Source organism: Zootermopsis nevadensis, unplaced genomic scaffold (assembly GCF_977971745.1).
Source record: "Zootermopsis nevadensis isolate Lab colony 2312 unplaced genomic scaffold, Znev_1.0 Znev_ptg000005l, whole genome shotgun sequence".
Classification (NCBI taxonomy): Eukaryota; Metazoa; Arthropoda; class Insecta; order Blattodea; family Termopsidae; genus Zootermopsis; species Zootermopsis nevadensis.
In genome coordinates this window covers 1,320,144-1,336,355 of record NW_028259137.1, presented here as the reverse complement: position 1 = coordinate 1,336,355, position 16,212 = coordinate 1,320,144, and the positions used below count along the sequence as shown (strand labels likewise).

Sequence of the window (16,212 nt, the reverse complement as noted above, 5' to 3'; positions counted from 1 at the left end):
CCGTGCCAATGTACCTATTTAAACTGTGCAACTGTACATTATTCAAGTACATGTTTAAAAATAATCTATGTGGAACTTTCGCCATGATTGTGAACATTAGCAACGTTTGTTAACGAGTAAAGATGAAATCGTCAGTAATAAAATTCACATTATCACAGTGTTTGCTCGATTTTACAAAGATTTTTTTTCGCATTTTAAAATTTCTGAAATTGTGGTGCATTAGCATTTCATTATATCTAAGAACCGATGTCGAAAAATTATGCTGTATGATTAAAGATGTGTCTTACAGTCGATGAAGTCTAAAAAATCTATGAAATGCGATATTTTTGTGGAATTTGCAAGGCTAGAGGGGCGAAACAGATATTTATTTAACTTTTTCGTGATTAATTAATTATTGGTCTTCTGATTCAATGGTTGTGTGTTCAAATCTGATTGCAGGCAAAACAATTTTATTTGCATAAAACACATAGTTAAGAAACTTACTTATAAATTATGGTATACTGATTATTTACACAAAATATAATGTTAACACTTAAAAATAAGTTTAAATAAAAACGTGAAATGTGACATTTTCATAGAAATTTTATTAGAACATTTATGATGCTTTGTACTTACATGTGTCGTTCTAAATAAGCCTGGCCTCGCAAATTAAACTTTCAGTGTATAAGATATTTGAAAATGTTTATTATAATTCCTGCGTTACCCTAAATGTTGTTGATATAATTCCATCTAATCTAATATAAGCCCGTATGATTTGAGGTTCTCTTTGCTTTGAGTACGAAGATGGCTTTTTTCTGGGTTGTTACGCACTGTAGTCTGGTAGAAGTTTACCGACGTTTCAGAGGTCTATGCCCTCATGATGGTAAACTTCTACCAGACTACAGTGCGTAACAACCCAGAAAAAAGCCATCTACTATAGGCCCAATTAGATTTCTTATAACCTGTTTGTTTTCAGTGAAATCTTCTTTGACGAATAGCTGTGCAAAATTTAGGAGACTCTCTGTACTTACAATAGGGTTTTTTTATTTTATTAAGTTACACCATTGGTATGGGTTTAAAGAGCTGTTTGAATAAACATAAGAGTTACTTTTTACTCAACACATCAACCCCTGATAATGGAGAAATATATAATCTCAAAATGTTGGATATTCGAGTTATTCTCACATAACTGATCATTCAAGAAGACTTATTACATTCATTTGCAATAAAATCCTACCCGATTTTAAGTAAAACTTCAATAACAGAACACAAAGATTTGAAATTAATGGAATCGACTGGTTGTAGTTAAAGTTCTGGAAATATAAAACGATTTGGCCTATGGACAACCTCTTCCCGTTTGGGACCTTATAATACATAACACGACCTTGAAAATAGTAGTCTACGTGATTTTGCGAACTATCCAATGAATACTAATTTCGTAATGAAACTTACCACAATTTTTCCATTTTGTTTATCAATTACGTCCACAGAACCACCAATCCAGGAGTTATCTTTGTGTTGTAAATAATTACTTTGTGAATTTTTGTTGTTTCCTGGAAATAAAAATCTGCATGACATAAATTCCTTACAAAGAGATTTTATAAAATTTAGAGGGCATTTATACCTAAAGGCAACTTGCTACTGAATATATATTTTTGTAATAAAAGTTTAAATAAATTAAGAAATTTAAAACATTTAGAGGAACATGAGAAGAAAATATGCAAAACAGATAAGACACTAGATCACAGAATTTATATAATGAGAATAAGTGAGTAGTGGAGAACAGAAATGAGCAAAATGTATATAAATTTTTATTGAATGTAATTAATACCTAATATATAAATAGTAGCATAATTACTGTTGAATGTGATTAGTGAAAACGATATCGAAACTTAGAAAAGGAGCAATACGTTAATTTAATACCCCCTCTTACGTAAAATTTGAAGATTTAAATATTGTAAAGCATCAGCTTTCGTCTGCATTTTAATGCAATGTCAAAATTTAATATCTGAATAGACAAATGTATTATTTACAACTACTCTTTTTCGGTAGATGGCTGAAAAATCCATTATGTAATTATTTTCTTGTTTTCACACACTTTAATGTAAACGGGGAATGAATGTCGATGCCCTGGAAAAATTATAATTTACAGTTTTGTTAAGTAACCCGAAATGAAAGACGGTGTTCAGCGGTGTATTGGGTGAGGTATAAAATAACTTTCATCAGTACGTCAATATTAATAATCGAGAACTGATTCAAGACGTAACTCCGGTTGTAACATCACAAAATTTATTCATGATTCCACTTTTTATTTACGTATAAGGCAGTCTTAATGTTTTAATCAAAATTATTTCCTTAATATCTTTATTTGTGCCCTAATTATTATGTAAGCCAACCAACCAAAAAGCCAACTAAGGGCGGAGTCCTGCGGAAGCGCCAGACATCGTCCCTTCCTAGGTAACACCATTCCTGCGTACGAGACGCATTGCTGGAAATGGTAAACAGAGACTTAAAACTAATACGGGAATTTGCTTACGCTAACGGAGGTTTCGTCGTGCTGCTGATGAGAGGTTATCCCATCAGGCAACTTGTCCCTTGTGCAAAGGATTTTGGTTGGTTGGTTCTCTGGGGTTTGAACCCAGAGGGGGTAGGATCACTTCAGCTGAAGGCCGCCGTGATTGGGGGTGGCGGGCCGTGCCCCTCTTGAATTATGCCCTGGCATTTGCCTTACAACTGAGGAAAAGCACGGAAAACCTCAATCAGGGTAGCCGAGTGGACAGACCATTCGTTGCGCTGACTTGGCCGTCTTCTGGGGACAGCCTCGGCTTGCCTGCTGAGCATCAGTCCCTCTCGGTTGCCCGTGGGTGACCTCGGTCAGCCATCGTTCGGCACGAATGCCTCTCGAGTTGCCGGACCAAGGGGTTCCCTACACCAGCTAACTTCGAGTCAAAGCTCTCGGTCAGTGCTCTGATGTGGTCGACGAAGACCGGTATCCCCAAATCCTCGTGAATTTACCTGTTACTAACGTACCAAGGCGCGTTGGACACTTGGATTGTAACATTTGAAGCTTTAGAACGTGGCCGCAAACAGTTGACCTCCAGATCGGGCATGCGTAGTCCATCATAGGACGGATGAGCTGCTTGTATAACAGCACACCGTTTCTAACGGATAAGCCATTTCTCCTGTTAAGGACGGTTATGTAGGTTTATCCACTTAAAGCCGTATTCATTGCAATGCACGGTAATTACAGTTACCCTCGTTTTTATAATTTGACGAAATTAGTCAGCAGTTCGTATGCCGGAGGAATTTTTCGGTGAGGGATTATGGCCACGCAGATCCCAGTAAATAACGTCCCCTGATGTTTGTGGGAGGTTTTACTGGATAAAACGTGTACCAGATTATCCAAAGAATTATAAAATAACTAAGAATAAACACTGAAAATGTTATCAGAAACACGAAGAACGTAGTCAAGAGATTTGGTGTAATTGGAGAACAATTGGAGGCATTTTCAGCATGTTTTATAAGCAATTCATGCTCTGTGTTAAGATAAAAGATAAAGAATTTTATATTTGGGGACGTTTTCAAAAGGATCATTCTAATTTTGAACAATTTTTGGTCACCTACGTTACTTATTATATACACATCTTGTTAAAATTTCAAATACACATGGACTTTGGATTTCTAACGAATTTGTACCAAATCATGTATATCCGGCTGATGATTAAAAGGTTCAAATTTCTGTGGTTTCTACTCTTGTTTTGTCCCACTCGCTCATGTCCTCGTCTTATAACAAATACTCATCTTCTGTGCAATTTTTAATAATTATGCTTCAAGATTTAGCGTATGTTATAAATAATTGTTTTTAAAACAGTGACTAAATTAAAATTACTTTGTGACAAATGCTTTTATATCTACGTAAGTTTCCCACGTATGATTCATATGTCCTGCTGTAGCGAAATGAATAATGACGACGATATTATTTCGATTCCATGGACATTTAGATTCTAGTTATTTTGTAAACTTTAAATTAAATAAATATAGGGTGGGTGAGAAGTAAGTAGGCATTGAGAAATGGTTATAATCTCTATATTTCCAATGTATAGCGATTATTTAATGTCTACTTACTTCCCACCCACCCTGTATATCAAAGAAACAAATATATGCAGTCACTTTTCCTTATTGAGCTCAGTGTTCTTTGCAAATAGAAGCTGGTTATTGAAAAGCGGTTTCTTGTTTTCAGATACATGTAATTGAACAGTTCGTAAAAGATAAATATTACAAAATCTCTGTCCTAATAATGGTCTAGAGGTTAGAACGCTGGCCTTGTAATCCTGGGGTCTCGGGTTCGATTCCCGGCGGTGCCCGAATTTATAACTTGTGTTGGGCAAGGCCGTGGTCTAGGCAACACGGAGTTTTCCTCCGGGGGCTTCCCCGGTTTCTCCGTGGCATCCCAACAATTACTCCATTCACACACAGAAGAAGGCAATGGCAAACCACTTCTGGATCATCTGCCAAGAACGTATATGAACAGGTCCCAGTCCGAGAAAAGGATGGAAGGATCCTATTCATATGGACCTGTCGTCAGACAGAACACTAAATAAAAATAAGATGAGGTGGTCTAGCGGTTAGAACGCTAGCCTTGTAATCCTGGGGTATCGGGTTCGATTTCCGGCGGTGCCCGAATTTATAACTTGTGTTGGGCAAGGCCGTGGTCTAGGCAACACGGAGTTTTCCTCCGTGGCATCCCAACAATTACTCCATTCACACACAGAAGAAGGCAATGGCAAACCACTTCTGGATCATCTGCCAAGAACGTATATGAACAGGTCCCAGTCCGAGAAAAGGATGGAAGGATCCTGTTCATATGGACCTGTCGTCAGACAGAACACTAAATAAAAATAAGATGAGGTGGTCTAGCGGTTAGAACGCTAGCCTTGTAATCCTGGGGTATCGGGTTCGATTTCCGGCGGTGCCCGAATTTATAACTTGTGTTGGGCAAGGCCGTGGTCTAGGCAACACGGAGTTTTCCTCCGTGGCATCCCAACAATTACTCCATTCACACACAGAAGAAGGCAATGGCAAACCACTTCTGGATCATCTGCCAAGAACGTATATGAACAGGTCCCAGTCCGAGAAAAGGATGGAAGGATCCGGTTCATATGGACCTGTCCTCAGACAGAACACTAAACAACAACAACATTTCTCTGTCACTTTTACCTGTCTTCGAGTAAAGACATGTTAAAATTACCTTCCTAACCTAATTTGTGTATAGTCTATATATTTTAAATTGAGTTTAGAGCCTAACACTTAAGTACAAACTTAGAATTGTGTTTAGGAACTTTCAACTACACACAAGGACAAATAATTTTTTTAAATTTTAATTCTGTATACATCTAATATCTGTAAATTAAGTTACTCATTATTTTGTTCCCTGATACGGCGTTTGGTATATTTCTATTTGTCCCACTTTATTTTAATGCCGGAGTATAAATCAGTGTTGCCAACTCAGATAAGAGGACTAATGAAATAGTCCGACTTTCATGTTACATCCGGACTCATTCTGACAGAGAAATCATAAGGACGCCCATAATGAGATGTGATAATCTCACGGGCCATTTAAAAATTAGTCTGTTTTTAATAATAAATTATGTACCACTTTTACAGAAAAGTTGCACGAAAATGTCTAAATGGTGATACATTTTATGATTCTAGCAATTTACCAGTTAGAACTTGGCAATTGAAATTCAAATAAAAATAAAAATGCGTGTTTACTTACGTTCTGAGTCAAGGAGCTGGGGTACACATTTCTTATCTCCCTCCAGTTGGCACTGGTACAGGACTCCAGGTTCTATGATTTGTGTGTGGTTTTCGTAAGTTGAGTTCCCTCGGGGGGCCCCGACCAACAACCTGCAAAAAACAACCCTGACACCTATCTGGAAAAAAAACACACTACAAAAACCCCTAGTACGAGGAGAAATGATTACCAATCTTTCATTGAAGTTACAAGGTAATTAACGAAATAATTTTTGAAAGATAAAAATCTTGTGTTTTCTGTGAGACATCTGAGAGACGGAGGACATTTGATACTGGCCTGAGCCAATATATGTGATGCAGCAAGGATTAGCTGTGCTCTCGTATAACGTAGTTTACCTCTTGCTTCAAATAGCTTAGATATTGCGTTACTAACAACGACGTGTCATTCTGGGTGACTCTAAGATAATATGAGGTGCGATCGGAAAGTTACAAGACTGTGTCAATAGAGGGCGAACCGGATGTAGTACGAGCTTCTACCGCTAGGGGGGTGCGGCCTACATTCATAGTGAATCAGTGTGCCAGCCGGCATCATCGAATTAGCATTTGTTTCTTAGTTACGGGCGTTTTGGTAGTGCATTACACCGACCCTCCTACGATTTCGGAATGGCGTGTGCATCAAATTTTGCCAAAGACTCGCCAAAATGGCTACGGAAACCTATGAAATGCTAAAGCAAGCATTTGGGGAGTCCGCAATGGGTCGTGCACAAACTTTTGTGTGGCATTCACGTTTTAAAAATGGCCGAACCTCTGTCGATGATGACGAGCGTTCTGGACGACCATCTTCGAGCACAACGCCCGAAAATGTTACGAAGATTCGGCAGGCCATTCACGAAGATCGACGTCGTACCATCAACGACTTGTGCGACATTGTTGGGATAGGCTATGGGACCTGTTAGCTGATTCTAAAGGAAGAACTCCACATGCGACGCATCCTGTCTGAGGACCAGAAGCAGAATCGACTTCTCGTTTGTCAGGAGCTCAAAGATCTTGCAAGAACCGACCCCAACTTCCTTTCTAAGCTCAGTGTGACTTCTTACTCTTCCTAAAGATGAAAATTCAGCTAAAGGGAAGGAGATTTGAGACGATAGAAGAGATTCAGGCAGAATCGCAGATGGTGCTTGACAGGCTGACAAAGAAAGATTTCCAGGGATGCTTCCAGGCTTGGCAGCGGCGCTGGGATCGTTGTGTTCACTCCCAGGGGAACTACTTCGAGGGTGATGGATGAATTCAATACCTGAGATAAGTGTACGGGTTTTTATACGCGCAGTCTTGAAACTTTCCGATCGCACCTCGTATTATGGATCGTCTTCTTTTGCGTTACCAAAACATATTCTCCCACAATCTCGTATCTCTTCTACCCACAGTGAGTATTATCTACCCTAGAATGACAGCTGTAGAATACATTATCATCAGTTATTCTATGATTTGTCGCCTATTCTAGAATCTATGCATCTTTGTCCAACAGTGGGTCGTCGGGTCGTCTCTTATCTGTTTACTTTGTATTCATGTTGTCGCTTACGAGGATATTTCGAGCCTGCTAGATTAAAAGTTTTCTGCAGTAGTTTGATGGCCGCCGCCTTCAGACACGACAGAAAGAAACATCTTGTAGTACCTTTAATTGTAAAAAAATGTGGTATATGAATAACATCCATGACGTTTGTCGTTGTAATGATCCACTAACTTCACACACATTCAAGTTTAATGTTAAACCTGACGTCTACTTTATTTCTTGCAGATAAATTTCGGCCGCACAAATCATGCTTTCAGTGTTAGCCTTTACAAGGGTTGGTCATTAACAGTCTCTCATTTTACGTACAAATACCTCCACATTCCATTTGAACGTCTCAAACGCTGTTCGAAGTGTTAACATTCTTTAACATTATTTACATTTCTTAACATTTTAATTTCTATGTCTGGTGTTGTACAAAATTAACTTATCTACGCCCTATGCTGTAGAATATATATATATTTTATATTACTTTTCGTTTTTAATTCTTCTTACTTACGGTTTAAATTCCACTGTTGCACACTAATTTGTTGATTTTTAACATTACAGTTTCTAAAGAAATCTTAGGAAATGTGCTGTTTGTCTGCAGTATATCATTGTAATAATACGTCAGCTAATATTACCTGGGGTTGTGTACCTTCTATAGTAGAACATAGACTGAGGGTGTTTGAGAACGTTCCACTTCAGTTCAGATATTGCTCTAAGTTCCGTAATTATTACGTGAATTATTATATCCTAGTATAAAAGATTATAGTTTCCAGAGTTCTTGTGCTATTTAGTAAAGAACTTAAGGGAAATATGGCCAATGTAAGAAATCTGGCCAACAGGCTACCGTCCTCGTACATTCACAGATTGCCAACAGAAATCAGCGCCATAACATCACAAACTTCGGTCATGTTATATTTAGTGACACATTCGTCAACTACGCGGCGCTGTGTGATGGCAGATGCCACGTATGTGTCTATCATAACTAACTTTCAGAACAAAAGTAATGAATAATTAATGGTCATTAACAGTAAATATATTAGATATTAAGATATTGTAGGTGCGTCATATTGTGATTTATTTAAATATTATTAAAAATATATTAAAATTGGCCGTCAATCACAATATAAGATAATTAAAAGATTAAAATATCATTTTAGTGACATGTGACACAACAACGGATGAAGATACAATATGAAGGACGTGAACATGATAAGAAAAATGAAAACTAAAAATTCATTAAAAATCAGTAATTCAGTTAAAAAGTTTATAACATAACACCTGATGATGGCTATATATAGCCGAAACATGTCGTAAATGTTCCACATGTAAATCGAGTACTCGATACGGAACGTAAAATGATATTTTAATCTTTTAATTATCCTATATTGTGATTGACGGTCAATTTTAATATATTTTTAATAATAAGTAAATATATTATAAATACTATTATAATAAAACATAGTCTGATGCAACTAATTAATTAATTGGTGTTTTATTCAAATAGTTTTTTATATTTGTGAATAGCAACAAGACATAACATTACTACCATCGTAAATATATTAATTTACTTAAAGTTGAAATGAAAGGGAAATTTATGTATTTTTATAAGGCCTAACTAGATGTTACGACATTCTTTCTTAGATTCTTTTACCAAAGCAAAATACCACAAACTAAGTGCAGGTGTACGGATAACCGTGCCCCAAAACAAAACCTTTCATTGTGAAAGCTTATTTTATTTACTCAAAGAATTTCTCAAGTGATTAGATACCGCGGACAAGCCTGAATTTATTTAGTGTTGACAAAAGTGATGCAGTTCAAATTTCTTCTTATTGAAGCAAAGACTTGTCATTTCATTTGTAATTTAAAATATTTATACTGTTTTTCGTTCTTGGAGGTTTAAAAAGTTAAAATAAACGTTAATCGAATATTTTAATTTATACATTTTTAACAGGACCAGAGTCAAAGAAAAACTTGCATATATAAATATAATCAGAAAAAACAATTATTTTTACAGATCTGTTTAATTTGTTTATTTGTTTATTCTTGTAAGTCTAATCACAATAAAATTCTGTTAAATATTAAAATATTAAAATATTGCTATAATTAACATTTAAATATTTAAAATATATTAAAATAATGTTCTCTATCGATATATTAAAATAATGTTCTCTATCGATAGAGAACATTATTTTAATATATTTTAAATATTTAAATGTTAATTATAGCAATATTTTAATATTTTCATATTTAATAGAATTTTATTGTGATTAGATTGACAAGATTAAACAAATATATATTTATCACAATATGACGCAACTTTATCATCTCAGATCTGTTTAAACACAAACGTTGTAATACTGCGAAATATACAGAACAGTACTAAACTCTTTGTCGCAACAGCCCCTGAGGGTATGACGACCAGCCATACGGCTTTGGAGGGTCATCACGTGGTCAGCGCATCGACTCCCATCGCCGTGTTTCTGGCTTTCGTGACCAGCGTCCGCGACCCTTTCACAAGTAGCTCCTTATTTCATATCACGAAATTAGGGGCCCCCGATCGATAAAGAACAAAACTTTTAATATTTTTAATTAGATATAATAATATAATATTGTCATTGGTTGCCACAGAAATGTATAAACCTGCACACAATAAGACGAACGTACCCTGATATTTATCATTGTCACTTTTACGTATTAAAATTCATGTTTTTTTTTTACTTTTTGTTAAAATTAACTTTATTAGGGGCCCCAGGCTGGTGCCTCATTCGTCTGTGCCTAAGTACGGCCCTGATTTTTAGAAGGATGATTTTGGTTGACAATATTTGATATATACAGATGTTACTGCCCAAACAAGCATACTTTTCTTAAAAGTTATTTTGTATCGCTAATAATAAAATACAAAGATTAAAATACATATTTTTTAATACAGATAAATAAGTCTTCTAGCTTCAGCATAAAAACGTCTGAGTTAAAGAATTTAATATAATAAAAAATAAGATGGTAAAGTTGCGTCATATTGTGATATAATAAGTATATATTAAATCTTGTCCGTCTAATCACAATAATTCTTATTAAATATTAAACTATTACAATAATTAACATTTCAACATTTAAAATATTTAAAATATTTAAAATATTAAATGATGTTCTTTATCGAAATATTCGATTTACATTAGACCATCATTTTTCATGTTTCTTTTAGGAACTGAAACATGTCGTGAAACATGAAAAATGATGGTCTAATATAAATCGAATATTTCGATAAAGAACATCATTTAATATTTTAAATATTTTAAATGTTGAAATGTTAATTATTGTAATATTTTAATATTTAATAAGAATTATTGTGATTAGACGGACAAGATTTAATATATACTTAATATATAATAAAAAATATAAATGTTTAGTATGACCATGTTCCCTTAAAGAACCTTAATTTTTCTGTGGGCTTACTTTAAACTCAAAACCTCCATTTTTATATTTTAATCATCGCAATAAATATATTAATAAACTTCAAGAAATAAATTTGGCTTTCTTTGCATTTCTAATGGCATCAGTCTCTATTCGTGTTTGACCTCGACACAAGATGGAATTGGCATTTAGCGTCATGAACCGGCTACTTCTTAAACCATTAACATATTAAATTGGAGGTTAGGTAGGCCCCAGAGGTGGTATGGATGCAGGGATCAAACCCCATTAATCTGTAGTCAGTAGCCAGATATGCTGAGTTCCTACAATACAGGTTATAGTGACGTGTAACTTACTTACCAGTTATCTAGCTGAAGAGCTACGCTTAAACCGAAATAACTTCCTTCCTGTCCACTCGGATCCTTGAAAACTACTGCATGTTTTGGAGATAGATTAAATCCACGCACTACAAGCAGTGAATTCAAAGCAAAGCAGCAAAACCACTTTCGAAACAAACACATCTCGATCGTTGCACCTTCAATAAGTTCACCTTACTTCAAATTATATTATCCATACAATTCGTATTTCAGAAATTGTATCACTAAACACTGCATCACCGAAGAACGATTTATATAAACAGGAAGTCACAGGTACTGCTTCTATACGCCACGCGATTGATCGATAACGAAGAACTTCAGCGCGCCCTATGTTTAGAAGTCGTACAAAAGTTTCTGCAACACGGCGTTAAGTACGATGTTCTTTCTGAGTTTGTGGAATAAGTATTACTTCCGGTGCTCAAATAATAAACTATTACCGAGTTGAACACACAATTTTACAGACACATCCTATCTGCTACAGTCAAGACAAGTATTTATTTAATTATTATATAAAATTAAACATAATAATTAAAAAAATCAAATATTTGTTAACATCAGATTATTACCAACAATTGGGTATAATTTAGATAATAGTTAAAATATGATAATGAACTTAAAATTAAATTTAATTAATTTATTCTTCAAGGTTTAAAAAAAAAATCATACTTACGAAACTTTTTTAAACTTGGAAGAACAAATTAGTAACAATGGTAGTAGCAATTATGTTTGGTTTTACAACAATTACCATGGTGGAATCTAACCTCATTCCTAACAAATAAATCTGTACGGACTTCATTTGTTGACAGAGTCTGCCACCAACAGTAAAAACCCACGTCTGTTTATGGAATTTTCTATGTAGCTCAATTCTTACGCAAGTTGAGGTTAGTGTCATTTATTGGAAATAATTTTCGTTGAAAAAATATTTATTTAAAACACTGTCCCTGGAAATGGACAGATTTGTTACAAGCAAACTTGACTGGAAAATTACTTTAAGGAACTTCTTTTGTTCTCTGTTCTAACTCACAGAGTTCGCAAAAGAAAAATATATATCAAGACCTCAAGGGGTACGAGAACTGATACATTTAACTGTACTTCAGTGTTATCTCATCAATAAACTAACATTATTTGATAGGTGCTCACCTAGGCAACAGGAACCGAACTTCAAATACTTCCCCTTCACAAATGAATACCGAGATATAGCACAGCGAATAACACGCAACTGGTGGGAATGACAGAAAACAACTCGGCGTGTCAATGTCACACGAGACGAGTTCCCATCTATTTGTACAACTGACTACAGAAAATAAATATCTTGAATAGAAACATTTTATTATTTCAATTAACTAAACACGAACTTTGCTTATACGACAAATGTATCCCCGATTATTGTATAAATCATAAAACTGATCTTGCGCAGTGCGGGATGCGCAGAAACTAAAGAGAATAAACAATTGAAAGGTTGGGGGGAGGATCCTTTGACTAATGGCAGCTCAATTGCAGTTTACAGTTCCTTTTGTCTACACAACGATTACTAAAATCAACACGGGATGGCCACACACACCGGAAGGCATGTATTCCAAGATAAAGTCGAAAGGTGAGTCACAGACCTCTGAGGACACGAAACCTACAGATTTTATCGCAGTTATGTGCTAAGTCTTTTATTCTATAGTTGATGCTACAACATGGAAGATTTTAATCGGCGTTACTGTTATTTAATGACAAGAAAGATTAAACTTTGTTAAGTTGGTACTCCTACACACACGCGTTATGACTCGTGAACTTCAGTGCATGACTCAAGACAAAAAATAAAGCTACTTCAGATCTATCGGAGAATCGACTCCCACCCAAATCAAGGCCAAGTTCGTCTCCCACGCTCCAGTTTGCAGACGTAAACAATTTGGTATCTCAAACAAATATTTGCTTTTCAAACCAAAGTATAGAATAAAACATTTTTTCTCATTTAAATTACTCTGTATAAAATAAAAATTCAGGTGTTAATTAAAATTATAGCTAAATCTCTTAATATTTCACTGTATGAAGTTTACGCTGTTCGTTATGTGAATTGCATGCCAGATAAATGATGTAATTCTTATCAGAACAGAATAGCAACATTAATGTGAATGATTTAGATAAACTGATATGAATGTAAGAAATATAATATGCAGTAGACTCGTGATTATCGGGAAGGAGGCGTATTAACCGCGGTATATCTGTTTTTTAAATAAAAATTACAAAATGATTTTAGATAAACTGTTCTAAAAGTTATTACGTTTAAAGGGAAAGGAATAAATATACGAGGCGCGTCCTCAAAGTAAGTTTCCCACTCGTCCCACAGCTAGCAAACCTTATATTGCGCGAAGCGACTGTGCGTACGTGATAGAGCAATGACGTAGTATGGCGCATGCACTAACGGCACCTCCCGCGTTCTCACAGTAGCATCGTTGCAGCTGTTGAAGATGGAGGTTCTTATTCCAGTTCCCGCCGACTGTGAAGTGCGGTCAGTGATAACGCTAGGCCGCACACGGCTCGACGGACAGCAAGTCTCCTGCAGGAGTTCAGCTGGGAGGTGTTTAATCATTCACCCTACAGCCCGGACCTCGCTCCCAGTGATTTCCATCTTTTCCTACACCTCAAGAAATTCCTGTCCGGTCAGCGTCAGCGTTTTGAGAATGACAGAGAGGCGGAGATGGTTGTCACACAGTGGTTCCAATCCCAGGCGGCAGACTTCTACGACACAGGTATTCAAAAGTTGGTCCCACGGTATGACCAATGTCTCAATTCCGGTGGCGAATATGTTGAAAAATAGCTGGACACTTGCTGTATCTGTTGCAATAAATATTTCCATGAAATTGTGTTTTGTTTCTGTAAACGGCCCCAGGGAAACTTACTTTGAGGACGCGCCTCGTAAGAATGACAATTAATTTAAAGTAATAACATACTTCGACTGTTACAAAAACCTGAAATTGAACTATAATCAGTTTGAGGTATTAGTACCTTAAGAATTTATTATAGTTTATTTCATCGATCGCCATAATATTTTAACCTCAAGTTTATGTAACTTTCTATTGTAACCTACTCAATAGAAAATTACGTAGCGATGGGGTAAGACTACTTATCTTTGGTAACTTGGCTTAGAAGATTTATAAGATCGATAAATCACGTTCCCGTTGTTTAGTTTATGGAAGTATAAAAGTCCTGCCTAAGTTCAAAATTTATCCATAATTTCGAAAGTAATTCTCAAATCAAACATGGCACAAGGCCTAATCCGTATGAGTTGATGATGATTTAACTCAGTTCACTGTCACAATTACGGGAAATGGAAATCATCATTTCTAATTATTCTTCAAATTCAGCTACGCAACTTAAAAAATACTAGCAATAAATCGTATGATTGCAAGTCAAAATTAGACGTGGTTAAAGATCAAATTTAACGTCATAATCATTTAAATTTTATAAATAAATTCAACTGAATATATTTATATTTCGACGCCATGTTTTTTTATAAGCAATTACTTTAGTTCGAACAGAACTTTATAGCTAAAGTAATTGTCGAGTGGTTAGCATTTCTGATTCATATTCGTGAAGTACTGATTTGAAATCTGGGTATGGAGACTGATTATCCTGAATAAGGTATTTCGAGGTTTTCCCCACTCCCTCCAATTACAGTAATAGTACCTTGAATTAGGTCATGACCTCTTCCTTTCAGATCCTTTTTAATTCACTGTTATTTAATTATGCTCTCATTGAACTCTATATACAACTTTACATAAAATCATAAATATTTTTCAAACTCTTATAAAATACTTACGAACAAATTTACATAAACCGAATTTTTTTAGCTTACCTCGATAAACAAATGAAATAATTTGCGTAAATGCATTTTTAAGTTACTTCAAAACATTCGCTACAGCATTAGTTACTTAAAAATGTATTATAAAAATTACAGACATCATATGTAATTAAGTTAATTCTTCGTCGTCAATGTGGAAATGCCTTACTTTCACCCACCACGTGTCAGAAAAAATAACTAACCAGTACCCGTACTATACAGTCTCTCTCTCTCGTTCTCTGGTGAAACGGGTTCCGGTTTCGAGTCAGCTGGCCTCTCGAGCTATGTTGTCTGGGTCGATGACTCTCTCGTCCTACGTCACACAGCCAAGCTCAGCTGTTCCACGACTATCATAAGTTAGGTTATGTTAGGTTAGCATATCCGTTACGCGTGTTACAGGAACCGGAAGGAACTTTCTGTAGGGGAGTAGAATAAGCTTACCAGAGGCCTATTTCTTATAAATATAAATACTTTGTAATATAAATTTATCTTATATATACATTCCGGTTTAAGAATATCAAACACTTGTTACTCCGATGAAAATTATGTCTGTTTTATTCCGAAACATTAAATTACGTTTCAAAATTATTTTTATAAGTTAGGTTATGTTAGGTTAGCATATCCGTTACGCTTTTTACAGGAACCGGAAGGAACTTTCTGTAGGGGAGTAGAATAAGCTTACCAGAGGCCTATTTCTTATAAATATAAATACTTTGTAATATAAATTTATCTTACATATACATTCCGGTTTAAGAATATCAAACACTGTTACTCCGATGAAAATTATGTCTGTTTTATTCCGAAACATTAAATTACGTTTCAAAATTATTTTCAGGGTACACCACAGTGTGGTAAAAAATATCTGTAGTAAAGGAAAATTAGTGTTTAAGCATGGAAGTTAATAATCCTGTAATTAAAAATTAGTTATTACAGTAATCGTAAAAGCACCAATCTTAATACTTTTTACATATAAAAATATTCAAAATATCATACTTTAAAAAGTGTAACCTACTTTAATCAAGACAGATGTTAACAGATAATTTTCAGCGACTTCATAAATTGTCACCGGAAATAACTTCAGCCTGAAAGTTGCTTCCTTCATCCACACCAGCAGGCACCTCAGCCTGAAAATAAAATATCGTAACTTTTTTTATTTTCAACAATCCACGCATTAATTCCCAGTTAAATATAAATACATGTCTTAATTATGAAACTGTTGAAGATTAATGAATATCTAGAAAATAAAATAATATTAATATCAAATTAAAGTGAAGTTATAATGATTTTGGTATCTTCCTGATCGCCCTGAT

At 35.2% G+C, this 16,212-nt stretch overlaps 2 protein-coding genes across 6 annotated transcripts in view; both read right to left on the bottom strand.

The window, feature by feature from the left end:
• Positions 1 to 11,439, bottom strand: part of LOC110835429 (integrin alpha-4-like) — a 51,849-nt gene extending 40,410 nt beyond the window's left edge. The window contains exons 1-3 of one of the 2 annotated variants that reach the window (XM_022075630.2): positions 11,057 to 11,439; positions 5,756 to 5,886; positions 1,432 to 1,532 (exon numbers count right to left, since the gene is read on the bottom strand). In XM_022075630.2, the coding sequence (XP_021931322.2) occupies positions 1,432 to 1,532; positions 5,756 to 5,886; positions 11,057 to 11,217 (393 nt within the window). In that variant the 5' untranslated portion in view covers positions 11,218 to 11,439. The remainder of the gene's footprint in view (positions 1 to 1,431; positions 1,533 to 5,755; positions 5,887 to 11,056) is intronic. The other variant, XM_022075631.2, reaches the window with a different exon arrangement.
• A 3,330-nt stretch (positions 11,440 to 14,769) lies between these two features.
• Positions 14,770 to 16,212, bottom strand: part of LOC110839547 (integrin alpha-PS3) — a 36,323-nt gene continuing 34,880 nt past the window's right edge. For 3 of the 4 annotated variants that reach the window (XM_087343345.1, XM_087343347.1, XM_087343348.1), the window contains exon 24: positions 15,675 to 16,026. In XM_087343345.1, the coding sequence (XP_087199471.1) occupies positions 15,955 to 16,026 (72 nt within the window). In that variant the 3' untranslated portion in view covers positions 15,675 to 15,954. Of the gene's footprint in view, positions 15,319 to 15,674; positions 16,027 to 16,212 lie in introns of those variants that run through there. The other variant, XM_087343346.1, reaches the window with a different exon arrangement.